This window comes from Opisthorchis viverrini (assembly GCF_000715545.1).
Source record: "Opisthorchis viverrini unplaced genomic scaffold opera_v5_56, whole genome shotgun sequence".
Classification (NCBI taxonomy): Eukaryota; Metazoa; Platyhelminthes; class Trematoda; order Opisthorchiida; family Opisthorchiidae; genus Opisthorchis; species Opisthorchis viverrini.
Genome location: NW_008751713.1, coordinates 75,688 through 103,480, shown reverse-complemented (window position 1 = coordinate 103,480; position 27,793 = coordinate 75,688). Strand labels below are relative to the sequence as shown.

The window sequence follows — 27,793 nt, the reverse complement described above, 5'->3', positions numbered from 1 at the left end:
GGTCGCGGAAGCTAGGCAGCCGATGGCAAGGGCCGTTTGTAGTCACCGACCGAAGGGGGAACGTCTATACCATTCAAGATGGTCGGGGATCGAAAGTAGTGAATGGGACGCAGCTTCGCAAGTGGCATGATACACCTGAAGAGCGGCCGAATAGACCCGCTGCCGAAGCCCACCTGACGGAGGGAAATGAAAATCGATGGCATGCGAACGAGCTTTACGGGGCGGAGGTGTGTAACGGTGATACTACTGATCGGGAGGCACGCGAGTAGTGTGTGTTGTTCGTAGAATTTCGCTCTGCGTCGACTGAAAAAGGGGATTCTGTTATTCGTTTCGTGGGGCCACTTTGTAACATTTGCTTGGATTTGACCGACGAATGAGTGGAGGCAACGAATCTCTAGGAAGACTCGTTGAAGATCTGTAGCGAAGGCCTTCTTCCTTTCACCAGCAGGGAGGTCACGAGGTCAAAATACTCTGGAGATTGGTGAGGTGATTAATGCTGATGATTTCCAATAGGAATGAAATAGTTTTACAGTGCTTTTCAGCGTTCCAGCATAAACTAGCTTCAATTACAGGACGCAATCTCCGAATCTCCCAAGTCCCTTCACACTAGCAGTCAGATCAGGAAGGCTGACTGTCGGGTCACGAGTCACAATCCACGAAAAGTATTTTCATATTCTGCCACTCACCTTTGCTGTTTATTATTCTTTCTGTACTGTCCACGAATATTGACAAAACCTCGAAAGAATGTGTAAAAATTGCACCGGGTGCGGAATGTATTAGATCGGCGCAACGATATCCCAAATTCCACATTCGAAAACTTGACTTGCGGGTTCCGCGACAGTAGTAACACCAAAACATGTTTTGACCAACAAAACTTAAATTGAACAATTGTCAGAAAAAAAAACCGTAGTTTGCCGCTTTCTCGGGAGGGAACAAACTTATCATAAAGGAGCGGAGTAAGTTTTTCCAAAGTCTCAATTTTACCTCTCAGAAGTACGGCGGACGCTGAACGTTTTTATCTTCCGAAAAATAGTGATTTACCCTAATTTGTCTGATTAATTATTTTTGTTACGATAGTGTAACAAGGGCGTGCAGTTCAACACCAGTATAGCTATCCATCTGCATTCCTCATGAAGTCCTATCTTTACAAAATACTTCCACAGGCTTTAATAATATTTTTCAGCATTTTGTTTCGTCATAATTCTTCATCAGTGTAAGTCTCTGAAGGAGTGTCATGTACACCAATGTCATTTGACTGGTTCAAGAAGCAAGCCTGCCCTCTTGCTTCAATTCTTTTTATATGCTGCGCATTGTTGCACTAGATGTATGCACGGTCGTGAAGCTGAAGAACCAGGTACTGTTTTTGAAAATTGGCCACTTTTGAAGCCCGTTTGCACTTGGCACTCTCGGATGAACTTCATAATTAGGAATGAGCGGAAACCTGACGCAAAAACGTGCACGCAAAGCATGAAAATATGCAGTCTAGTATGTCACTAAAATACATTTGCAACTTTTTAATAGGTTACATGAAAACATTGGTTATTTTGAAATACTGGTGAACTGGATGAACAAACTGTGGAGCGTTTCCAATTTATTATGAACGTTTTCGCAACTCAACAGTTACGGCAAACCGACAGCTGGCTATAAAAATCTTTAAAAGAAAACTACAAGTATTGTATTGATAAATCCCTAACTACATTGTGAGGAGGCTGAATAAACAGTCAGTGTTGCTGTGGTACAACATAAAAAATTTAACATGACTTGTCTGTATATATCTTGCAATAAAAGCCCTGCCGTGTGGTATTCTACATCTTTATTAATGCGGTTTTCACGACTTGTGATACATACCAAGAAAGTAACAATTACTATTCCGGTTTCACCACGTTCTTGTATCAAAACTGTCTTGAACAAGTCCGAAATTGTTTACATCAACCACATATTTCTGCGCTTTGATATGTTACTTTCGCCCGTTTATATTTTGGTGAATAACCAACTGATTGGTAACGTCTCCTTGTTATCCACTAATATTTACACTAGTTTCGTCAAAACTGACTATTCTGCAGAATTAATTATGGGATGTCAGATGTGATTCACTTCTTACTTTTAAGTTTCTAATTTTGAATTTCTAATTTCTCAACGCAAAAAATAAATGACCATCCTTGAAGGGGATACCTTTTTTGGCTATTTTTGTGTAATCTTTATGCGAAAACTAGGACAAATCGGTGTTAGATTTCATTATAAAACTTGCTACAATAAAATATAAGCAAGGGTCATTTTTTAATTGCAATGGCACCTCAAACATGCACTTTTTGTGTTCGTGAGTCTTGTTGAAAATACCGTTAGGCCAGTGATGATGACTAACCATCGTCTTTCACTTGAGCATACACACACAACACGAAAGTTTTTCTTTGATATATTTCCCTTTAGCGGCATGTTTATCTATTTCAAGATTTTAACACACTGATAAAATTTGTCTGTATTGCCATTCTGAAGCACACTATTATTAGCAAGTTACCATGCAACCGTTTTGCAACCGTGTTTAGGTCAATTTCCTCACGAGTTCATGAAGTACCTTTATGTGGATCTGTAGGATACGGTTAATTCGAGTACACAGTGTAGAACACATGGTGGTGAGTAATGCTCCTCAGTTACAGCAGAGGGGATGGTTTTGTGAGAGCTTTACCACTTTCGGATACTGATTCTAAAACAGCTATCACTAAGAAGATGATCAGCATAAGTCTGTGGTTTGATCGCAGTCACAGCGTCTGTGTATGCTACTGGGATCAAAGGTAAGTTCCAAACGCGCCAAACTATTGTATTACAGAGCGGATCTGAATAGAAAGAGCTAATATAGGGCATGAAGCCACAACTTTAGAGTTTTGTCCCATTATTAGAGGTAAAAAACCCAGTGGCGTTTTGCGCAGCCATTCAAGATTATAAGTAGGCCTCTAGTGAAGATCCAACTTTCAAAATGTGACTCAAGGGCCACTTCGGGAATACTATTTTCTCGTACAGTCTCGAACTTGAAAAACTCGCTTGTAACCAAAGTAGTATAATTCTATTAATTTTTGTCGTTTTTTAACGCAACAAAAGCAAAATGAAAATTTCTGTTGATTTAAGCTTGAGTTTTTATTTACAAATTTAAACTCAGAGCACACAAGGCTCTCGGAAGTCATATATTTCTGCTAAAACAGCGCTCACTCGTTGGACAATTTGCGGCGCAAACAAACTGCGCACCCGGTTTGCAAACTTCCCGGTAATCCAAATGTAATTTCTATGAGCCTTAAAACCACTCTCATAAAAATCTGTGTTCAAAGGCCTCGGTGTTTCAAGATTTGTGAGTCTTGTGTCCGGCTCACAGTGACAAGCCTGCAAGTGCTAAATAGTCGTAGATATGCGAATAATAAAGGGCTAAAACTCACCTCTCACAATTGGAGTAACAATCCTCAGCTAGGACACGGTACTGCGGTTGGTTAGACTGTCCTATTTGTGTAAATTAATGGCTCCTAAGTATCACCGAAAAGTCACACTAATCAGCATCACGTGTACTAGGGCGGAGCCGACGAAATTGGTCGTCCTATGAATGTTGTTCACCGGCATTCACATTCACACTGAGTCAAAAGTTTACACCATTTCGGTTGTTGTTCTGTCTGCATAACCTCACACACCACTGCACCGATCAAACTGCAAACGAGCTGTTGGTTTAAATCATGCACCGACTGTTGAATTCAAAATTCTAGGAGAAGCATCAGCAGTAGAAATACGGGTTAGTAGTCTTTCGGATAATAATGTTGAAAACCAAAAGATTTTTTGAGTGAATCCTTTGATGCGACTTTGAAGTGTACATTTATCACCAGACTGACTCGCATTATGATCAAAAGTTGTCAGACTCAAAACAGCTTCTTACTAAGGACAATTCACGAAGTCCTCGTGCTTTACTGTACCAGTTTGGCTAGACATCAAACGATTTTACAAACGTGTTATTTTTTTACCTAAACACTACTAGTGGAATTCAGTAAGATGTTTCCAAATTTGGGTGACCTATTACAAATGGTCCATAATCCTAAAAAAATGGATGAAGCAGGCTGAGGAACACTTTTCGACGAAAATCTTCCAGAAGGTGTAATAAAGCTGACGGAATTTGGTGAATCTGCTCAGTGCGCAAAATATCCGAAAAAAAACGAGTGAGCGTCCAGTATGTGGCTGTGTCACAGCTTCATGTAGATCTGACTACCTACTGCAAGTGATAGGAAAAAATTAAGTAGGAGAGTAAAAGACATGGCAAGCAAAGGATTTTTGTCAAAAATTTGACCGAGAAACCTCTGGCTTGCAGATATCTTAGAACTAGAGCAAAGCCCTTTTGTTGTAGGTTTCTTACTGGAAGTGGTTGTTAAGCTGGAGCAATATCCAAACTGGTTGCCGCCACATCTCCGCATATTCTTTGTCTGAACCATGCGGTATGTCGACTAAACAGACCGCATCTCTCATTAACAAAAAGTCCAGCTGGATTCTTTTGAGGTTCAAGGTGAATTGAGGTGTGCAATTGAGATTATTTCGTGAATTCCGTACAGTCCGGACTGGAATAGTACGAACCTAAGGTTGAGGAGAATTCGGGATCTACAGGCATTTGATAGGCTAAAGCAATCATGCGCTGTCGAAGATTTTCAAACAACTTTATAAGCTGTGTTCCGCCTAGAAAATACCATGGGATATCTTGAATGAGGTGCCAAACAAATTATGAGGCGCTCTTGCGCAGCAAAGTCAGATGAAGAGGCTCATTAAAAACTAGAGTTTCGGCTGGATTCATTTAGGTCTCCTCTTATAACCAAGTTAGTGTGCTATGGGGACATTTATTGACATTCAGTGCGGCTTGACAATAACTGGAATGGATAATGGAACTCGTAAACAGTTGGGGTCATGCTTCATCAGTGGATTGTAGTTCAAACGGATAGCCAATCGATAAACTCTTGGAAAAGCAAGTTGTCAGATGGAGTTAGGACGTATAGCATATGAACTTAGTGGATTATTCTTAGGAGTCCTATGTTGAAATATAAAATGATCGAAGTGGAATGAAGCTGCAGCGAATGTCACAGAATGAATCACTGACGAATAGAAAAAGAATAGCATATCATTTGAGGAGGAACAGAGTGAAAAAAAGCCTGACCCGATATAATGTCACAACAGTGAGTAGAAAAAAATCAGACCCACTGTGAAAAATCACTTGCTGCTGTGTCTCCGTAGTGCTTCTTCTGATCTTTGTCTGCGTAATAAATAGCAGACCACAAAAACACTATTTTTAAACTTTACTTGATAACCACGTAGTAGTAAATCAACCTGATATCGACAAGAAACTCAAATGAAATCCTTTGAGTCCATCGTTTTTGTGATTTTTATGGCTAAATGCGTGACACAAAGACCGCCTGGTATGTCATTAGTGATAACATTTAGATGTGGAAGCCGCTCGTTTTCCCCTTCCTGGGAAGCAGATATTGTAAGCAATGGAAATGAAAAGTGCAGCTGAATATTAATTGTGTCCCCCAAAACACAGATTTAACCATCGAATGAATGTTTATAACACTAGGCGTGCAATTTATTTCCAAACTAGGAAATGAGATTGATAGACTTTATGGAACGAGTCCTATTCGATGAGACCTAAAAAGAGCCAAACCAATAATAAGCTGTCTAGAGCTTTAAACGACCTTACAAGTAGACTTATCGTTGTGTGATTCAGTTACTCAAGCCGGGACGTAGAAGAAGGTTGGATGGGTAAGTTTTGAATGCAGTATGGGACAAGAGACTTGACACTCTAGGCCGTTTGTTCTCATAAGTGCGCTGCACATTATTCAGACGACAATTTGGATGGCTTTCGCGTGTGCTGCTGGAATTGCGCTAACCTCTTCGCCCCGTACGTCAGATGTACAGAGTTCTACTCCAGGTATGGTCAAGGATATTAACTGCAGAGAGCCGTGGTAAGAGTAGAATACAAGGCCACTTTTTTATGTCGTTGATAGGAACAAACCTATGTTGTTATACTAGAAACCGAGGAGTAAAAATTCACGGTCCAATCACCTTATCTTACTCGGGATAGCCATAAAAACAAACTTTTCGGGGAAAACTGTGTTCAATATCATGTTGGTCACAGTTAAGGTAACGACTATGGTGGCTCACTTGCATCGACAAGAGCTACTCGCTTAGGTTAAGAATCCAGTCAACCTATTGGGGCATTCTCAATATATGTCGATTAATGTCGCCATGCGATCTTCTCCGTGTAGCTGGGAGCAAATCTTAGCACTTTTGATGCTGTACCATTCGAAAATTTAATTTAGGGGCGAAAAGGTCATCCCCATTGTCTAATAGGTGGTGTCATTTTGTACCAAACATAATAATTGATGCAACTGCCTAGTTTTGGTACATGTTTTATTTGCACAATGATCCGAAAATTTTCAACTCCGAACGTTTGACATCCGAAGCAAGCTTGTTACCACTACTTCAGCAGCGCATAATGGAGGCATCCGAAATATCTCTTCTGAACCGGCGCATATGGTCACGGTTGAGTGATGCGATTGGTTTGCTCAGTGCCCCTAAATCTCTTGGTTGTGCCGACCGGTTGGGCCGTTTGCCAAAATTTACCAGTTACGTGGTATCAAGTGGTAACGTTTCGATAAGCTGATGGCGGTGGTTGGACTTTTTGAATTCACATTCAAACGTGTTCGTTCGTATATTTTTCCACGGACTTCACGCCAAAGATCGTCGGCAAGAGCGAAATTTGTATCCAGTTTATTCCACTTTTACCTTGGGCAATTCAGTATAACTGAACATGGGCAATGTGTTGAAATATTGGTAGATCGGATGAGTTAATTGGTTGTTGATCAGGTGGCTGTTGATCTGTTCGCCGAGCTTGGAAATTGGCTTGCAAACGTTTCGTCACCATACGAGGAGACATCATCAGTGCGCAGTTGAGTGGGTACTTCTTCCTTGCCTGCGTGCGTTTATGTAGCATTCGTAGGTTATCTGTTATCTTCTGACGTGAGTGGCTACTTAAAGTGTAACGAATTTGGTGAATATATTGATCCATTTATGATCTTTGTTGCTTTGTGGTCTGCGTCCCTTTGTGTTGATTGGCTATCCCAAAGCCTTCTATTTTTAGTAGCTTGTTCTCTCTAGGCTTGATTTGTATTGCGTTGTGTTCTGACATTCTCGAGTTTGATTGGTTGCTTGTACCGCCCGATTTCCTCCACCGTGGCGGTTAGTGTCCCTGTGTCCGCCGGCTGGTTTGGTGCTTTAGTTGGTGCCTCCTCCAATCCAGTCGCTGTGTCCGCTTGAATGATTCTTTCCTACTTCTCTTATGAGTTCCTCGTCTGGTCACTTTTGCATAACTCATAAGAGAACCCATAAGAGAACCCACCCAACTGCGCACCGATGATGCCTCCTCATATGTTGACGAAACGCCTGCAAGCCAATTTCCAAGCTCGGAGATCAGATCAACAGCCACCTGATCAACAACCAATTAACTCATCCGAGCTACCAATATTTCAACACATTGCCCATGTTCAGTTATACTGAATTGCCCAAGGTAAAAGTGGAATAAACTGGATACAAATTTCGCTCTTGCCGACGATCTTTGGCGTGAAGTCCGTGGAAAAATATACAAACGAATGTGAATTCAAAAAGTCCAACCACCGCCATCAGCTTATCGAAACGTTACCACTTGATACCACGTAACTGGTAAATTTTGGCAAACGGCCCAACCGGTCGGCACAACCAAGAGATTTAGGGGCACTGAGCAAACCAATCGCATCACTCAACCGTGACCATATGCGCCGGTTCAGAAGAGATATTTCGGATGCCTCCATTATGCGCTGCTGAAGTAGTGGTAACAAGCTTGCTTCGGATGTCAAACGTTCGGAGTTGAAATCCAGATTGAGTATTCCACTGAATATAAAGTGTGTAAATCACTCGGCCATTAGGAATTCCTTTGTGTCTGAAATAGCAAATTGCACGGTTTACGGCAGGTGATGCTACTAAGCTCTTGCCCAGACATTTGAATGTATAGCTTGAAGTTATCCTGTGTGAAAACAGCTATCGATCATCGTTTCCACAATAACATAACACACCCAAGTTTACCACAGGTAGCTTGGTCAAAGTCCAGTCCTGAAAACTCGTTTTCGGGGCACTCCAAAAAGTTTGTCTTTTTTTAGTACTATTGAGGTTACATGTGAAGTGCCCGAAAAATACTGAGAATAAAATGTCGTACCGTCGAAAATTCTTCGTTTCACAGTGTACAACAAAGTAGTGTAGTGTAAAAATTCTAAAATGTCCAAAAAAAAACATTCACAGCATATATAATATAAAAATGTCACACGTCGAAAATTAGTAGTTCGAGTGCACAAAAATGAGCACACCTCCTGTTCAAAAATGTTACAATGTTTTTGATGGTCTGAATTTACCGAAATTCGCCATGAAAATTATGGTTGATTTTTTAGTTTTATTCGTTCGTAAAAACATTGACTTCCTAATCCGTTCATGGCATGACTGGTACTCAATCCTCAGACAATGGTAAACATTTCAAAAATATATGAAAACTCAGAAATAATCTCGGGCTTCTGAAAATGAACACAAAACTTCAAATAAACATGAGCGGTTAGGCAACGAGATTGCTTAACCCAATACGCATCGCGTCCGACCATTGTAGTAAGAGTTTTATAAATATGTTTAACTTTGAATTTCTTTCGCTTGTTTTAGAACTAGTTTCATCAAACTGCTGACCAGTGCATAGCAGAATATAATAGAGCAGAACAGAAGGAAATAATTAATGCTGATCTGCAGGGCATAGTGAGATAGATTAAATAAGAAATAGAGCCGAAAAAATGTTTTAGACCTATGGCGGGTAGATCGACTCGAATGACATTTAAGACAAACAAACAAACAAATTATTGCAAAACAGGTTAGCTAGACTCTAAGATTCCGTCAACCAGCACAGTGATTAAACTTTTAATGGCACAGTGACTGAAAAAAATACGCAGGCAACACTTCCACAGGATGTTTCTTGTCCTAGGCTAACCGGTTCGCCTAGAACAAAACATATAAGTAATTGAGTTCTGACGGAATGAATGAAATGATTCCAACCTACGGACAGGGTATAAATACACCATCCCAAACGGGACAAAACCGACATCCATCTGAGGCAAACCGCAATTTAAAGGTTCTTTAAAAACTCGTCCAAATCTTGCATTTCACATATTGTATATGCAGCTAACTTTTGAAAACAAAGATCAACATTCTTTCAGTGGACTGCAGCGTTCAAGATTTTTCTTTCTAGGGAAGCTTGACACTTAGATGACAGCCTAATTTTCGGGAAATACACTCATTTGCAAATCAATTTGGCTTTCACGGGAGACTCAACTGAATCTCTCGTTTATGATGTCCTCCAACTGAATGTGCTGCACACAGACCGCCTCATGATTCAGTTGGCACAATAATCGAGATATCGCAGTATATTTTCATGAATGAAACTACTCACAAGATTGCCTAATTTGTTTATGTCATGTGGACGGTAGTACAGTGTGCGGTGACAAAAACCTTGAACTAAGTATAATACTGCTAATGGATAGAACACATTAAAAGATATAAACCTAACCTTGTAATAGGTTATGCTGAAATGTGCGTATTTTCGACTAATATACCCATCAGGGTGCCGCCTGAGCGTTTTGTCTGTGTGAGCCACAAAAACTGTTGTTGACAGCTTCAAATAAAAACTCCAGTAACGTATCGGCCCAAAGGCCTCCTAATATCACAATAAAGTAGCGCTCGCATAAAGCCCCAACAAAAACAAGTGGAATGTTACAGAATCAGTATTAGTCTGATTTTAAAGGTTAAAGATTGCTGTCATTAATAAACTTTTGTTCAGCCACAGTAAGTAAATATCAGCCCAGAAGAAAGAGCTTCGGTTTGGAAGAATGATGTCCGACATTACGGAAAGTCATTGTCAAAACAAATTTCCATGGCACGTTAGATGTCACACTTTGATTCGAACACGTACAGATAGTAGGTGAGTCTTGAAGAACGCGCGAAAAATTTATTTTGGAACCAGGCAACAATGAATCTATCTTTTGGTCAATGTAACAGCCAGGTTATTAGGTTCCACAGAGCATCTGATTCACACTTTTATTTGCTAACTGCATGAATGAAAAAACGGGCTACCAATGTAATACCAATTAGTACGGAGGCGTTATTCGCTGAGTTCCAAACTCAGCAGCACTGACCTGGATTTATCCCGCTTTTTTAATTTTGCTATATTTAACTGAGTTTTCCTTTGTTACAGTTGTCACACAACCAAAAAAGAGTTTAGATCTTTTTGTTTTAACCCGACTTATTGTTTATTAGATTCACATAAGGTATTTTTCAAGGACCTAATGACTGATTTCAGTTAATCCCTCGGAAACTGCGTGGAAATTTGTTGTTATTGTTTTTAAATTTCAAAATTTTCCTTCATTCAAAATAATTGTCTACAAGATGAAGTTTTTCTGGGGGTTAGATTTTCCCCTGAAAACGAGACGGTCCTATATTTCGTCATGGTGTGCGTTTCACACACTACTGTAAGCTCAGTTTCAAGCTCATGACACTTATGTCTGTCACGTTACATATTTTGGCTGCAGTCTGATCGAGATCAAGACTGGAATAGGAATCCAGAAGGAAGTGTTTTCCGCCACCCAATATGAAACTCTTGAAACCACTCGACTGAGGGCCCTACTATTTAGCTTACTGGAAAACTTAGTGGGACTGATCGCATCTGGCAGTTATTGTGACACGTGTGAACTTGGGAACACGAAAACCAAATGAATCTGCGTTTGCGAGGAACGAAGTGGTAGAATAGGTATGCGAAGTGTTTAACACCCTTTTGTCAAATTCTGAATTCTCTATAGAAAGTCGGGCAATAAAAAGATACAGTCAACATCACTGTGAGCGACTGAGAGTTAAAAATTAGGTAACCGAGGATTCGGCGGTCCCACGTTTAGGAGGACTGCGTCACCTGAACCAAGATTTTGAGATAACTTACTGAATGACGTTTTGGAAAACAGCAAAGTTGAAGTAAAAGTTTAAAAAGACCGAGGGACTTGCCTGCTGGGAAGAACCCAGCATAACATCAAAAACAGATTACATAAAACACAGTGCGAAATGTTTTCTGGACCAAAAACTCTGTGGGCATAATGATTCACTGTCAAAATTTCAAATAAGATCGCATACCGCAGAACCTAGAGAGAGGCATGATCGGAATGTCATGAGCAAGGCCATTTCGCTATACCTAATTGGATTCTCCAAGAGGCTCAGAAAATTATTTTATTAATGAACTGGTCTATGCCGGGTCGCCAAACAGCTTGCGTTGCGATGTACGAGACAGCAAGTTATCCAAAACTATTTAAGTATGCAAGGGTTCATCACGAGCATTACAAACTGACAGCGTATTTGCGGTTAATTTATTTTTTACTGGAAGGATTATTAAATTTTTGTAAACAAAATTGATGGACGTAAGGGCACTAATGACCATTCAGTTCACTGAGAACAGACAGAGTCCAGGACATAAACAAATAAAGTTCGAATTTGCGATGCAATTTTTTCACTTTTTATTTGGACTTGAAGCCTCTTATATGAGAGAAACTTTCATGTCCCACATACGACCGTGGATAAAATTCCAGTAATGTTTATGGTAGCTACTCTCGTTCATCTCCAGTTAACAGTCGTCCGGACCGTTCACACTTCCTTTGAGATGAGGTTTCACAAAGGGGTATGAATCTATAGCAAGTGTAAAAACCAGGGGGTCTATAAATTCAGTGCGTTTACGATTAACATCGTTTCTGCGAGTATTATCCTACTGTATATCAAGGTTGGCATGATCTAAGTATCCACTCATGATCGGTGAATATGTGGTCACATCTGCTTTACTGTCATTTGAACAGTTCTCCTGTTCTCGCGCAACTGGTTTGGCACGTCGACACTCAAGAGGGAAGCACGGTATTCGAGTTCCGCTCTAATTAGAGTTCATCAGATGTGCTTATCTTTGGCCATGCCCCGGGGTATCGACTCCGGAAATCTGGCTTGCGGGGCAAGCGTGTTACCACAACTCCACCACGGCAAGCTTGACGCACCTGGGTAATCCGGTATGAACAGGTAAGCAAGTCACGCGTGAAACATGTGGTTGGTTTACCCGACGCTCCAGACGGCGACCTAGTAAATGTTCTGGTCGCGTAGACCTATAGAGATAGATGTATTTTCTACAGCTTTCGCAACCAGAACAAAAGAGCTCAAAGCTCATCACGAAGATCGAATTCAAAACGGGATCCGTGTAAACTGGTAGAGAGGACCATTTAGAAAAGAACAAAGTTGAGGCGGTTTTGCTACCTGTTCGTAGACTGATTAAATCAGGTGGATGCGTTCAAGCGAAGTGTATGAAACGATCTTCTACATTACTGAGGAAATATACGGAAAATACGAATGCAAACAGAAATACAATGTTTTATTTGCCCATTCCAAAGACGAGAAATGGACGAAATTACTGCTAAATTGCTGGCAAGTTATACCTGCACTTCTCATTCTGACTGAAATTCAGTGCAGCCCACGGTATTGCGTTGAGAAAAGTATCGGCATCCCGTTGGCCCAAAAATTGAGCTAACTGACTTTCTACGGCAGTCTTTTTCCATGGCGAATAAATTAGAACTAGGACACAACATTAGCACTCGAAACTAAATGCCTGTTGTGACAAACGGACATCCCACCCGAGCTGGTATTTCGCGAGTTTCCTCATATTAGAGCGGTGCTTCACTGTGTGAAAAACCATCTCATTTGGATTCGGGTGCGCTTCTGATGTCACTGTCTAATGTTTGCTGGTAATGTGGGGGATTCGAGAACATTTGATGGAGATTTCGTTTTGTAAGTGTTGCCAATCCATGTTGAAGAGTCGATAAGCACTGCATAGTTTTTATCCTTGTTGGGAGTCATTAGCACGGTGCATCCAAGAAGACCTTAGGGTGTCTCATAATGGCGGGCAGCACCGAACTGTTCGGCAACGAGCGACTTCAGTTGAGGAACGAATTTTTCGTCCAAACTCAGGTTCGTGATCATATGTTCACAAATAAAATGCTTAAATGGGCCATCTTTAATCGTACACACTGAAATAATATCTCTAACGGAGCCAATAGTTAGCATATCGTTTTTGCCCGCGCAGCCGTTTAACGTGGGAAATCGCGGATCACCCATATGCAATGTGTACATTATCGTGTCTTTTAGGAACTTGATTGCATGCCTGCTCCGTGTTTTTTGTGGACTTATAAAGGTACTGGAACCATGTTCATCAATATGAGAAGGATCTTTCTGAGGTTCCTTGTATTGACACCGGGCGTTTCCGCATGAAATCAGTACATACCAATTTAATCTAGTGTGTCCAGATATTTGTGACCTACTAAAATCTGAACACCTCCATATAACAGAAAGTCTTCGCAACACTGGATTTGCATCGAAGGCTACTGGATACTTCCACTTTCTACAAGTCCCCGTTAACAATCTCTCGGCAGACTAATAGGTCCATAATTTTGGGGATGACTGTAATGTTGTTTCCTATCACTGACCTGGTAAGATAATTTTTGGGAAAATCTGTCAAGATGTTTAGTATTTTAGATCGACAATGAGCTTGTTCTTCACTCTTATGAGCCAGTTCCAAGTCCTGTTTTTTAACATCCGTCTTTCAACTCTACTTTCAACTTCAGTTATCGAATTATTTTGTGTATTTTTATTTGTCAGCGTCACTTTTTTCTGCTTTTTAGTGAATCTTCAAAGGCTTTTCAAAAGCATTGATATAAAAAGCAAAAAGATGTGTTCAGACAAAATTTTATCAGAAGACTTTGGACGAGAGTTTATTTTTTTGATAATTCATTACACCTGAACAACACGTCTGCTTTAACTGTCCTATTGTTCTCCAGTAATCTGAACCGTTTTTCTTGTGCAGGCAGTTAGCCAACCACCTCAAGCTCTGCTTTAACGAGTGTATGGACATTATATTTGTCCATCATGTGTATTAGAATATGATACTTATATCAGGCTTAAATAAAGCTTGAACTGAGAAGGTCAACGCAAAAAAACATCGAAGGCCTGTCACTTATTTTGGGAGACCGAATATATTCTTTTAAGAGATGTTAAGCATTGGGAGATCGCGGCCCAGTAAACATTTTTAATTCCTTGTTCAGAAACTAATTTTCGAAAATACAAGAATATAAAGATCGTCATGACAAAGCCTCCTTTCATCCCGTTCTACCCGAAGCTCATCGGTTGCTAAAATTCACATAAACAACTAAGAGCCGTTAACCAAGGCTTAACGCAAATTTTGTTTTCTACTCGCAGGATCTTGAATTGCCTTGACGCTAGGAAAACCTGGAAATCTGCTCAGCCAACCGAAGCAAAGCGCTGCCCGGCAATAAACCTACTGATTGTTAACCTCATCTCCAACGGTTCCGAACTACCAGTCGACTCCTCCTTTTGGTGCTAATCACTATTCATGGACATCATAGTGATAAAATAAGTGACAAAGTGACAAATCACAATAGTTTTCAAGTAGTTTGGAAAACGATGTATGCACCAACAACTATATAGGACGCGTATTCATTCCGGATGCAAATATGTTGACCATTGGCAAGCGCAACCCGATGCGAATACTCCGGGAGTCCATGTGCTCCTAAAAAACGACGGACCCTCAAGAGTTGAAAGTGGTTCAGTTGGGCTTTGAGCTATCCAACGCAACGGAGGCTATATGTAAGACCGGCATAAACATCAATTTATGGAGCTTACCACCAATACACTGCAACATTCCACCGTAAAACTTCCTCATTAAGTATACAGCAAGGCCTGGCAAAATTTGACTAAACATGGATATGCGCGACTCATTCTGGCTTGATCCTTGACGTGCTAAAATGTGTGAGTCTCTATTCTCTACTCCAACCCTGATTATCTTCTACCTGCTCTGTTTAGAGACGGTAGTGCATCCCTCGGGTAGTGTCTATCTAACCTGTTTGCATCCATATGGGGGAGAAATTGATTGCTCGGACTACTAGGGTCGGTTACTGCCAGTGACTTCTGATAATAATGCTTATGAAGTTCGGCCACGTATTACGAAGACCATAATCACATACCAATAGGCGAAAATTGTGGCGTCAAAAGTGTATATCACTGTGTCTCAAGGGTTGTGTGGAATAAACTGCCATAATGGCTAATGTCTTGTGTGGTTGCAAGAAATGGTTTTTGTGGCCAGATGTTATATGGCATCTTCAGGTCTTAAATCACCTACATCTCAGAAGCATTGCTTGTTTAGGGTGGCGTGGATAAGCTCGCAACGATGTGATCAGAGGATTGCTGTTTCATTGTGAAGCAGTTACATCGGTCAATAGGGACAACCCAGGACCAAAATCTGCTGCAGTTGAAACATGTGCCATGCAAGCCAGAACGTCAACTACCGGATTCTCCCCAATTTTGCCTTCCAAATAGCGCAAACTGCGAGGTAAAACCGTATGTGTAATGGATCTGGAGGCTGTGGGTGCTCTTCATCTCTCAGAAATCAGACTCCGTGACCATTCTGTGAATGTCTGTAAACAGGGCTCGGAATGACACCTATACCATGTCAGCAGAGTACGTCGTTTCAATTTTCTACCGAATGAAGGTATCGATAACTCAGAACGCTTATGGTGGATAAGCAGCAGGCCCCTTCATCTTCCGAGGCATTCTTATTTTCACCTTCACACTTAATGTATTATTAAATAAGCTTTGTAGTTAGACCACAGAAAGGCATCAGCATAAACACTGTTGTTGCCGTGTCTGAAGATGATGCTGAGGGAGTGAATGTTTCCAAAGTAAGGTATATACTTAAATGGGCTTTTCTTCGATTGGCAGAATCTGAACCTATTGGACTAAATTTGTGCCGAAAATTGAATAATAGAGAGGTTAAAAACTTAAAACAGAGCCCACCAAAACGTAGTGAAAGATTCTATTGGAGAAATTTCAAGATTTCAAAGAGAATTAATATCACAGCCACCATGCTGTCAGTGTTTGTTGTAATTTCAATTCAACTCCTCAACCGAATGAATGATTGGTGGTCCAACATACCTCAAACAAATTTCTGGGCGATTGCAGTGCAGTGGGTCAAATAAGCTCAAAAATTTCAAATAATTTAGACACCTATTTACCACACGCTCCTCCGTAGCGTGGACACATATCAACCTTGCTTCCTTATTGGAAAGTAAGGGCAATAAGTTTGGGTGGGGTTATTTGTAAATGCCTAGGCCAGAGGGCCCCAGCAACATCCATCGGGCTGATGAGAAACTTGAGCTCTGGGCAAGTAACCAGCTCACATCCGTTCTAGAAAAGGACCCCACCGTTCTCTATGGGTTACCGAAAACGTACGAACCAGAAGCCGTAATAATTCACATCCCACCTACCCTATTTGAACTTGTTGTTTGAAAACAACACAACAAAGACTGAGTACTAACGGTGTGAGAAAAAGAACTCGGTGGCCTACGTATTTTTGAAAATTTTATTAATGGATTTCTTAGGTAAATATTACAACTCCCTTCAAAAACGTCTTCCAATTTCTTCTGTAGCTCACCAAATTTTGAATTAAAGCATGATTTTTGGCACAAACCAGGGCCCCTTGGTATTTTTCCTCATGCGCTTTGTCCTCTTTTCCAATATTAGTAAAAAAACGGCGCTCACCTCGACGTCATCAGCAAAAATGGGCAAATCATTGTAAAAATCTGTTCTCTATGTATTTTTTTCCAGTAAATATATCCAGTGGGTACCTGCATTACCCTACTTTTAGATGGTTGCAATTTTGCCAGATCCATAAGCTTGGTCAATTTTAAACAAGCATCGTTGGTAGATAGCAGGAAAATCCACAGCGTCGTTTTGTTCTGGACGCTTCTAAGTTTGGTTGCAAATATTGGGACAAACTCTAGTTTGCGCTCATTTCCACTGCATCGAGAACTTGCAGGGACTGCTGAAATGAAGAGATTTTCCATCCACACTTGCTTTGATTTGAACTGCCTCTATATCTACCTTGCTACTATTAAAATGGGGCAAAAATTCATCAGTTGCATACCACTTTTCACTTAGAACTGCATATCTTGCCCGTAGAGAAGCAGGTCAGGGGCTGCTGCTCGTAAACTACGTACACATACCATTTATATGTCATATATATGGTGTTTCTTCAGTGTTGGCTTGGATGAAACTGTTGCGTTAACCAAGGAGGAATGTTGAAATGACTTGACAAAAGTTTGAAGGCGATTTGAATATAAGTTAGTATGACGTGACGGCGTTCATGCCACACTGTAACTCGATGTGCATTCACTTTTGGGCTTCCGTCAAGATGCTCAAGTATAATCGCTGGGTCAATGTAATGATACTGTTGTGATATATTCTTAACACTACCAGTAGGCTTTGACGAAAATAGCATATGGTTGTGCACAGGAAGGGAGATTATTACAAGGTAAAATATGTGGGGGGGGGCTTTGACAATTCACATATCGTAGGACAAAAACGACAGTATACGTATACAGAACCTCGTAATCCATTGCTTCTAAAGAGTGACCAATAGAGTTGTTCTGATAATTTTTCATTCAAAATGATTTAACGGCAGGAAATTACTGTTTTTGGTGCTTATCTCCTTCCGTATAATTATCATTTTAATGTGCTGATGAATAAAATAATAGCGTATTACTAAAACGCTATGAAATAAATAGAATCACATACAGCAACTCACTTTGGGAAAATGCGTTCCCAACTTTATCAGATGAGGCGAAATGTGAATCACCGGGCTGCATCGATCGATTCGAGCGCAATCCTCAAGTGTTACGAAGATACTCTGGTGTCACAGTGGTGTAGTTTAGCGTAGGGAATATTTATTACAGTTGTTGACTCCAATGTGGCCCCTGTGTAAAATCGTCAAGTTATTCTTTGGGCACCAAAAGTGCACACTGATGACAGTTATTTCCATCATCTGAAAATGTCCAAAGCAAAACGTTTTGCTCACAATTTCAGCAAAGTTGAAACACTGATACGTACAATCAGATAACGACGCTATTTTATCTGGCTGGTGTAAGAACGCGCACACACTGCCAAGAAACAATGTTTGACTACGGTAAATTTATCAGTATTCGACAGCCCCCCTCCACTATCTATCCGTCGATTCGGGTGCACACATGTGGTGAACTGTTACTGAGTCGGGCGTTTGTTCGATCATCACTACTGAACGTTTGGTGCGGCAGGCACAAGGGGTTATTCCTGACAGTTTATCTAGAGTACAGTGTGTGATGCGGCTGTTTGTTTGCCGCGGGTTTTGTTCTGTATGTGCATGTAGCTTTTGATATGACCCCGAGCAAATAGTCGGCAAGCTGATGAAGTCGGTCGTTTACATTTAGTCCCCAAACTACCACCGAGAGTTGCACGAGAACAAACGTGTACCGTTCGATTGTTTGCCCTTTACGAGCAGCAAAAGAGTAGCTAGCTGGGTTCACATGGTGCTCGTAACTTGAATTTGCTTAGTACAGAAAGCACACTGTGCCCAGCTTTTATTATCAGCATACAGTCTTCGTGCAGTTGGCTTGCCCGAAAAACTCAACTTGTCGATAGTTGTTTGAGTGCAGTTGAACATGATACCACGAAAAAAGTGAAGTTGCCAAACGTTAAGTTCTTGGTAATTTTACGGCGCCCCCCTCCAAAATGTGGCGATGATGCCAAGTGCAATATGGAAGGGTCACTTCTAGAGAAATATAGCAATTTCGACATAAAAATGTTTGAGCTATTCATAGGGAAATTCACTCCGAATCAAGATTATATTAAAGCTGTCACTGACCTGTCTGTTGCAGTTGTCCCTCTCCATACAAGTCAGCATGAAAATGAGAACTTATTGGATGAGACAGTTTCCGGATAGTCTCTTAGGGTGGTCTGCTCAAGATATTTGTAGAGTAAGCGATTTTTAATGTTCATTTGAGCTGGAAAACCTTTATCGTTGTTCAGCTTGGAGTCCGAAGCCTTTAACTTTACGGATTCGCGACTGATCGTCCCATATTTTGGGTTACTAAACTTATTTCTTCAGAAAATCGGTGGACTAAATGTGCCTCATTAAACAACAGCCTGAAGCTCAAGAGTGGAAAGGGTTTATCCACTTCAAAAGCTTTCAGAATTTCACTGTAGCCGCCTCCCTCCACAGCAAAGCTTCTGTGAACTTATCCTCCCAAACGGAAATATCTGGCCTAGTTTTAATTCATAATGAAAAAAGAGCTACGACTTCTTAATAAAAAACGATAAGCGTTAAATAATTAGTTCAACACTAGAACTATTTTCTCCATATACTATGGATGTTGTATCAGTATCTCCTGTGAGAATTCACAGAGGACGTTCTTGTCACTGCAAGAAAGACGCTTTCCCCAGAAATTTTCAGTTGTCACTTAACATACTGACTTCGGTTTTCGGCAGGCTTGTCGGCCTTATAACAGCTCATTCATCTGGAACTTATTAGGGACAAATCACAACATGAAGGCAGTTTGAAGACACCTAATTCATCCACTCGAACTGGACTGAGCAGTAATGTGATTACCAAAAGACGTTGAATACGTACTACTCACCACATCGTTTCTAGTGAATGGAGAATTTCGCCTGGTTAAACAATCGCTCTGGCAACCCGATTTACGGTAACGGAGTTTATACCAAAATAACAATGCTTTTTCTTTTGCCACGGTTGATCAGGTTTCTTTATCCAAAGGACACCGTTCTCGTACGGAACTATTTCTTGCTATCCCGAGGTGCTGGCTTATAGAATCGAAAGCTAAAACTGGGTGCGATTAGCATTTTATACCGCTGGCAAATTCCAAAACAGAATGACTGCAAAATGATTCACGAAATTTCGTGGACTTAATAATCGCTGACTGGTTTATCTACTAAACGTTTCCACCGTAAGTTGTACCTGATGAAATACCGACGTTGTTTCGTAACGACTAACTTGTATTAGCAGCTGATTGCAACAGTGAATCTGTCTGACGAAGTTATGTGAAATGTTCTCACTGATCTAGACTCATTCAAATCTAAACGAGCTTTTATGGCATGGCTGTAAGAACCTACGATTCAACCGCGTTCTTATGCTCAGAGCTATACATGATGGTCACTCTCAGTAAAATCCCCCAAGAAAACAGTTCACCTCTCACATCTTAGCTATGATAACTTTACCCCCGCCCTGTGGGATTAAGCTTGAAACTAGAACATTTGAGAGGTGACCATCATTTTTCTTACAGAGACCCCCTAAGTTTTTCCAAAGCAGTCCCACCAACAGAGACCAGAATACGGATTTCGTGTTTTTGGTTCGCCTCTTTTAACTCAACAAGTAAGTACACGGCTAAATTCAATGTACACAAGCTTGTTTTCAAAATTTTTCTGAAGTTCCCGCTGCGCAAACACTAACATAGTAAGTCCACAGAACTGGGACCCTCAGAAGAGATTACCTTTTTACAGTAGCAGTCATTGTGATTCACTATTCAGTAAGGAGGGAAAAGCTACTTCAGTAGCCAACAAGTATGTGGAAGGTTTATAGTACGTACACAAACAAAATGACAGAATTACTATGAGAAGGTTTAAAAATAAGCTGTGCAGCGGGTTTTTTGAAGTCAATGGGAAGCTTGTGCTTTTTCTTGTAGTTCTCATTAGTCGTCAGGGCACATTATAGATAGCTATAGTGCAGTCCCCTTTACCCTGGTGACTTGTTTTTCAAGCGATAATGGTGATCGCCAAAAAGTTTGCCTGTTATATCCCAGGTTTTAAAAAATGAGGGACCCAATATGAGTGAACCAACTTTGGTGTGTCAGCACAAAAATCTGTCACAAAAATCTGATATTAATTATGATTTGCTCGCAATAACGAAAGATTATATTCCTTCCTAAAAGACCATCCCAAGTGGACATTCCATAGTGCATTGTCCTTGTTCGGGTAACCGTCATATTTCCCAGTTGGCTGTTGCCACTCTCTAACAAATACCTTTAGTGAGTGGCTTTTCGAATATCCTGTTATAGATTTATTCCAAGGCAGACGTATTCGAAGGTCCTAGTTATTGTTAAGTTATCGTCAAGTTTACCCCTCTTTAAAGCTTCATAAATACATTTAAGAAATGGGATCCATAATGCTTGGCCTTTTTAATGGCGTGGACCTTAACTTGATGGAGCAACCAAACTTGAATCTGTCTGCAGGAACTATTTTACCGGGACAGTCAGTACACATTATTATCCGACATTTTTATTTTCCTCATCCCTAGCTAGTTCAACCAACTCATTCATCGGGAGTTGCGAGCAGAAAACACCACACTTTACTCCAAGCTTTCTCTTTAAATCAGTATCAGTATAAAAACTGTAACCGGACTGGTTTATTCTCCCACCAGATTCCTGTTTTTGTTCAACCATGTTCGTTGGATGGTCACGAAGAAGTTAATTAATAACAACGAAAAAGTATCTGGCTCCTCTCGGAGAGATTTTTCTATTCCAGTCCTACAGTTGCGCACCAGGATATAAAGTATAGAAGACTACAAATCTTCCAACAATGATATGGTTGAAACAAGAAACTAACTTAGAATGCAGTGCACTTTCTATGAAAATTTTCAAATCCCCGTGATGTCTTTGGCCTTACACTTCACTGAACTGATGAATGCTTCCATATAAGCAGTTGCAGCTGTTCAGTTTGGATTCTACAAATGCTGCATCTGCTTCCATGAACCTTCTGATTGTTACCATCTCTTAGGAAACGATGGTCATCGGTTTATTCAATTCATGCCCTGGGAACTATTTCTACGCACAGAATGCCCACCTACCATGATGAACAGAACATCTAAGGGAAGCCTTCCACCGATTGTTCTTGTTTTTCACCAATTCCCTTAAATCCGCTCAACTTTTTTCTTTTAGCGAGTATACTCTTTGAAGTGAACAATGACGGAAGTGGAGTTGTAAGGTGTGAAAGCCGTTTTGGCACTTGATTCCAAGGGAGGCGCAGAAAAAGGTGGTGATTTCCCTCAGAAAGGACAATCACAGACGTGAGTAAAACATTTCACATATACATAAAAATTTTAAAAAAAGATTTAGTTTTTCTCACGACAGTTAGTTCCTTGACACTTTATTCTTCAGGCCACTCTTGCGATTCATTGCCTTTGTCTGCAACTTCCACTTTTGAATGCGACTTGCCATGATGAATTAAGTGTGCACATTCACATATATCAAATGATATTAATCGCCGCTAAAGTGTCGTGGGACTGATCCTTACTACCTTTACTGATCACACCTCCGAAGTTTCTGCTAGCCTTTTCGGATCCTGACTAACATAAACTGCATATCCTATTGCTGCATGTGTAGCAGTTTAAATATTCTGGCAGGGTTGTCCTGAAAACCCTCTCTTAAACAGTATAATGTGCCTTCCTTACTTCCATCATTATGAGATTGTCGCCAAAGTATACGGATGAATGCTGTACATCAAACCAGGCGTCGGATACTTTAATATTTGTCGAACCAGCGTCTGTTGCCCTACACTGGTGGCGTACACGTACATGTGAACCTAGTTCACGAAGTTGGCTGAAACCATTTCATCTGAAGGTAGTGGAGCGAAATCAAGATCATTAATTCCATCGAAATTCAGTGGGCCGGTTACGAAATCACTTTTGCTTCTCAGTCGCCGTCCGTTGGGACTGGTATAGCTAAAACAGCTAGAACCAGGTTGATGAATGTTCATCAGTAGTGGTTGCTGAAACCCACTCACCACAGATTTTCTATAATTTATTGAGTAGCCGACCAGTTGTATTATAATCAATTAATACCATTCAATCTTCCATAATTATTGGAGTGAATATTACTCTTGAGTGCAATCTTTGAACATCACCCTCTCAGATAAGGCATCTTGTATTGGAGGTTTTTCAGTGGCAGATAATTAAAGCCGAGGAATCATTATCGACCAGTGGGACTTCTCTATGGTTACGGGTTCCCTCAATATGGGACTCATCGTATTAATTCCCTGCTACACCATTCAGGTTATCAGAACGCCAAACCGTCGTAAATATGAACCTGAACACAATTTACTAGTCATCCGTTCGTTGATCTAGGAAATTTATTTACAAACTTTTCATCAAAACTTGAGATAACATCTTCACTGTGTCAGTTTGAAGTGGGGCAGAACTGTGTGTCAGCGACGTCACTCCGAATAATGTTTCAGATGTTGGTATGCGTGCTGCTAGCTGGCGTTTACTTTTGGTCAAGTAGATACTCGTTATTCACCAGATTCGGCATTGGACATTCTGTACTAAATTTCGTTTTATGATGACGAAAACGCCGTGTGTCTAACAGATCCATAGTTTGAAGTTTGAGATCGACAGTGAAACGCGTTCTAATTTTTGCATTGTCGTTTCAGTGATAACTTTTATTGGAGCCATTTTTAGTCGTTAAGGTATCAGTTCACCAAATTTGGAGTATGTATCCATGCAGAAGTCCAACAGCCTCCATGGTACCTCTGACTTTTTGATTCCTTATTGTGTTTGCACTGTTCTGAAGAATTTTGGTGACTGCTTCCCTCACGAGTTTTTGGAGAATTGTCTAGTAGCACCAAGCCAAGGTACGGCTTTGTCTCCTTTTTCATTGTCATCTATGTGCCTTCTGTGTTTTGATCAGGAACAAAATTCAGTTGGCATTATTCGAAACTAAGGCTCCACTTCAGAGAGATGCACTGACTGTATCACCTTGATTGAAGATGCATCATATACAAATGAAATTTATAGTTCACCGAACAAACCAGAGATCACGCACCCGGGTCATCAACTTTTTCTTACTAGGAGAAGGATTTGTTTAGGGCGCAAAGGGTTTCAAACAATAGACTTAGAACCGATTGGTTCAGGGAATTACGAAAGCAATATAATGCTCCAGTGCTAAAACTCTACACATCAAGCATGTTCCCAGCGGTTGAAACGATATAGTTGGCCTTACTTACCTATTTAAATGCATGGGGTCGATGGGCTTTGCGGACACACCTCCCCGTTGTTTATATATATATTCGTACATGGTTCGTTTATTTACAGGCCCTGCTTAACAAAACCTGATTGATCTGTCAGGTCTTGTGACTACAAGCTGACCTGCTCCTAACTCATTAAGAAGGCACATGGGCTTTCGTTTATAACATGTTTGGTGAGGTACAACGTTACCGATGAAAAAAATCATGCATTATTTTCTGACGTGAATAGCGCAATGAAATAATAAACATTGGACACGGTGGTTAGATGTCTGCATATAAAGATGTTTTGTGGGCATGCCAGATACCATTGGTAATAAGTGGTGTGTATCGGAACGTTAAGTTGAGATATTGAATACTGTTCCGCTCGGACCAGGCTTCAACAACAGTTCCGCCAACTACCACTAATGGCAGTTGGTTTTCAAGCTCCAAAAGTCAGTTTCGTTTGGTCTTACACAAAACAGAAATGCAGAAAAACATGGCTGATGTGGGTGTATCTACAAAAAGACCAACCGGCTTCTTTACATTGGTTAAGCAACATTTGTGAGGTTTTGGGCGCAACGCACTACACCTTAGGTTCCAGACAGCCCTCTTCGACAGCCCACGATCGATCTCACCCTTCTTGAGGCTCATCAGGTAGGCGTATTCCCTGAGTTTTCGTCGACCTATTTTTCGTCTACCTATTTGAACCCAAGTTGCACGAAAGTAGTGAACTAGGCTCATTTTCTACCAGTTTGGTTTTGACGGGAAACTCACCTGAAACCCGACTGAATCTCCCGTTCATGGTGTTTGGGTTTAAGTGGAAAAAGGTTGACGAAAACTCGGGGACTGCACCTAAGTGATGAGCCCTAAAAAGGGTGAAACCATTCTTGGGCTGTCAAAGAGTTTTCCGCAACCTTGTGACACTCTATTTTTGCTTGATTTGTTCAGTGTTCAGTCATAAAAAGCCCGCACACTTCAGAGTTGCCATATGGGCTATTGTTGAGCTGGAAAGACTCACTCAGCAGTTTTTCCGACAAGCTACCAAAACAGCACACTGATAAGTATCGGCTGGAAGGCTAGTTACACCGGATCGAGAATGCAGAACGCACCTAAAGACAAGACAGAGGGCTGGGTTACTGCCAGGTTTCCCAAGCCTAGACAGGGAAAGTCGAGAGACAGAGGTCGGGTTCGAACCACGGACCTTCCGGTCAGTAAATTAGTGCTCTAACTACTTGGTCCATTCGCTCAGGTGCGAATGCTCTATTTGCCGACGATTTCAAGGAGAAAATTGAGGGCATTATCAGAACGGGTAGAGAAGCCTGCGAAGAATAAATAACAGCAAGGCCTAACTAACAAGATTTGTCCGCTCAGTTCGTAGGCTGCAGACATTCTCACCAATAATAAGTACCGATATGCTAGTAAAGACCGGTAAGTTTCAATGTGATCTGGTCGTGTTATCGAATGGATTAGGATTCAAGTAACAAACTTGTGATTACAGAGTACTAGTCCATTTGGCGACTCTGTGAGGTAGTAAGTTCCTTTCCTACTGAACCAGTCAAAGCAGGGCTGTCGGAAAACATCTCTACTCATTGCAGTAACCCTCAGTAGAGTGATCATTTTTCATCTTTTCCCGGACTGGTCTGTCTTGTGGGAGGACACTCTGGTTGCACTTACACCTAGGTTACAGATCTTATGTCTCTGTAATGCGGAAGACTGAAGAAACAGAATGGTTTGTCTGATATGCCACTCGCAGTGAAACCTGCGCTTGCTTGGCATATGGAAAAACGGAAATACTGTCAGGTCTTTTCTCGCATCCTCCTGTAGTCTTCCCAACTGTGTCCGAAATGCCTGTCAGGTTTTGAACAGGTTTTCAGTTGCTTGTTTAAATCTTGGGATGAGAAATTTTCGAAAGAAACGTTTTTCTCCACAACGTGGACTCTGGCACTAGAAACTACACATGGGATCTGCATTTAACAGGAAGTCCAAAGTTTAGAGCAAATGACAAATTTACCTAGCGGATGACTCCTGCCATCCAGTTTCTCACTTCCGTACTATTGCCTTTGGCTTCATATTACGTCGATTCGTTTGATGTAAGCTGGAATTCAAGCTTAAAGATGTTTTCATCTCTCTATACAGTGGTTCGCAATAGCTGATACTTTGAGGCTTTGTGTTACCAGTGGTTCACCAAGTAACAGCGAACAGTCTTGTGTAGGGGCAAATTGTCACATTTAAAGAAACTTCCAGAAGTGGCTCAATGTTTGTTGTTCGTCGCTGCAAACAGCTAGGGGGTTCTTCTGCGTGAGTCAGAAATCTTGTTCCCGATCTTCCTCAGAAAAGCTATGCACGTTCCGTCACATCTCACAATTTCTTCATTTTGATAAAAATCGAATTTATTGGTGTGAAACTGCAGTTATGAATAGTGCTGTTAAAGAACGCCACGGCGTAGTATCTTTAACGTCTTTTCTTCATAATGCCCCAGAGGTAGAGCCTAAGTAGGCATGTCATGGCACCAGTTTCTTAACATTGCGCAAATGGATGAAGGTATTAGGCCAAAGTTACAGAGGATGCCAGCACAACATAACCAGATACGGGACATATGAGTAAAGTCCCTGACGCAGAGACATGTGCAGAAATAGAACGTTGTCTGTATTTCCATTTTTTGTACTCATGTTTTCGAGTAGTATGCCACGAAGTTTCCAGCGAATGGAAAGGCGACCGTTGAAAGGCGTCGTCTCCGTACAATTCAGTGGCTTAAACTTAACAACTGAAATTGATTCTATCTATTAAAGAGAAACTTCTAGTGGACCTCTTACTTCTGACGTGTGAATCCGTATCGACAGTCAACTATTTAGTCTCACCCACCATGACAATGACGTGAAATGTCTAGTCTCTACACATTTGCACTTTGCCCTCCATCAATGTTTTCGACACGTGGGCACCTTTGCTCAAATAGGATTGACGATTTTTCATAAAAGCATAATTACGTCAGTTCTGAACGGCATTTAACGGCTTTCTAGACATAATCGAATTCTTCGATTATAATTAGAATGTCCCAATCAACTAACCAATGGCGTTACGCTCGTGAAAGTCTCACAGGAAAACTCGAACACGTCCAAATCTAAGTCGTCAAAATATCTGACCAAGTGCACAGACTACAGCAGTCTTTATCGCACTGAAGACATGTAACATTATGATAAATTATAAAGTAATCTAAATTAGGAGTCTACTAGACCCACGATAAGGAACTCCTGTCCATTTTGTGTCAACACTTATTCGAAGCTTCTGGCGAAATGGTTTTTGGTAGCTCAGATTCTGTACATTCAAAAGTGTAAACCCTGTGTGTTTGTCTGCTCTTGTCTTATCTGGTTAGAGGCTTAGTCAGTTTCAATCAACCTGAACGCTAACTGTTTAAGCATAGGTAAACATAACGGTGTGGCGTTTGCTTAGCCTTACCCAAACATCATGTTAACCGACTGACAAACTGGATTCTAATGATTTTAACAACTTGATTCGTTTGTCCATGTCGCGTGAGCACAGTTTCTGTCTCGCTTAGGTGCACGTGCAAACACAATGAGGCTTCTCAGGTAATGGAGAGAAAAAACGAACATGAGGCAGCAAAAAAAACTATCATCATCATTCTCCAAGCTACCATATCGCATAACGGTGACAAACTGTCAAAAACCTTGAGTCTAACTATCCGTACCTTAGAGAGCGCTGTTTTCATTTGGAAGATTCATTACGAGACGCTGCTTGAGAACCCTAC

The 27,793-nt window shown here is 40.9% G+C and overlaps 1 protein-coding gene across 1 annotated transcript in view; it reads right to left on the bottom strand.

The window, feature by feature from the left end:
- T265_03785 (hypothetical protein) overlaps positions 1 to 18,069 on the bottom strand; it is a gene marked incomplete at both ends in the record, with an annotated part of 54,612 nt that extends 36,543 nt beyond the window's left edge. The window contains one exon of the mRNA XM_009168356.1: positions 17,792 to 18,069. Coding sequence (XP_009166620.1) covers positions 17,792 to 17,852 — 61 coding nt within the window. The remainder of the gene's footprint in view (positions 1 to 17,791) is intronic.
- Between the last annotated feature and the right edge of the window lie 9,724 nt (positions 18,070 to 27,793).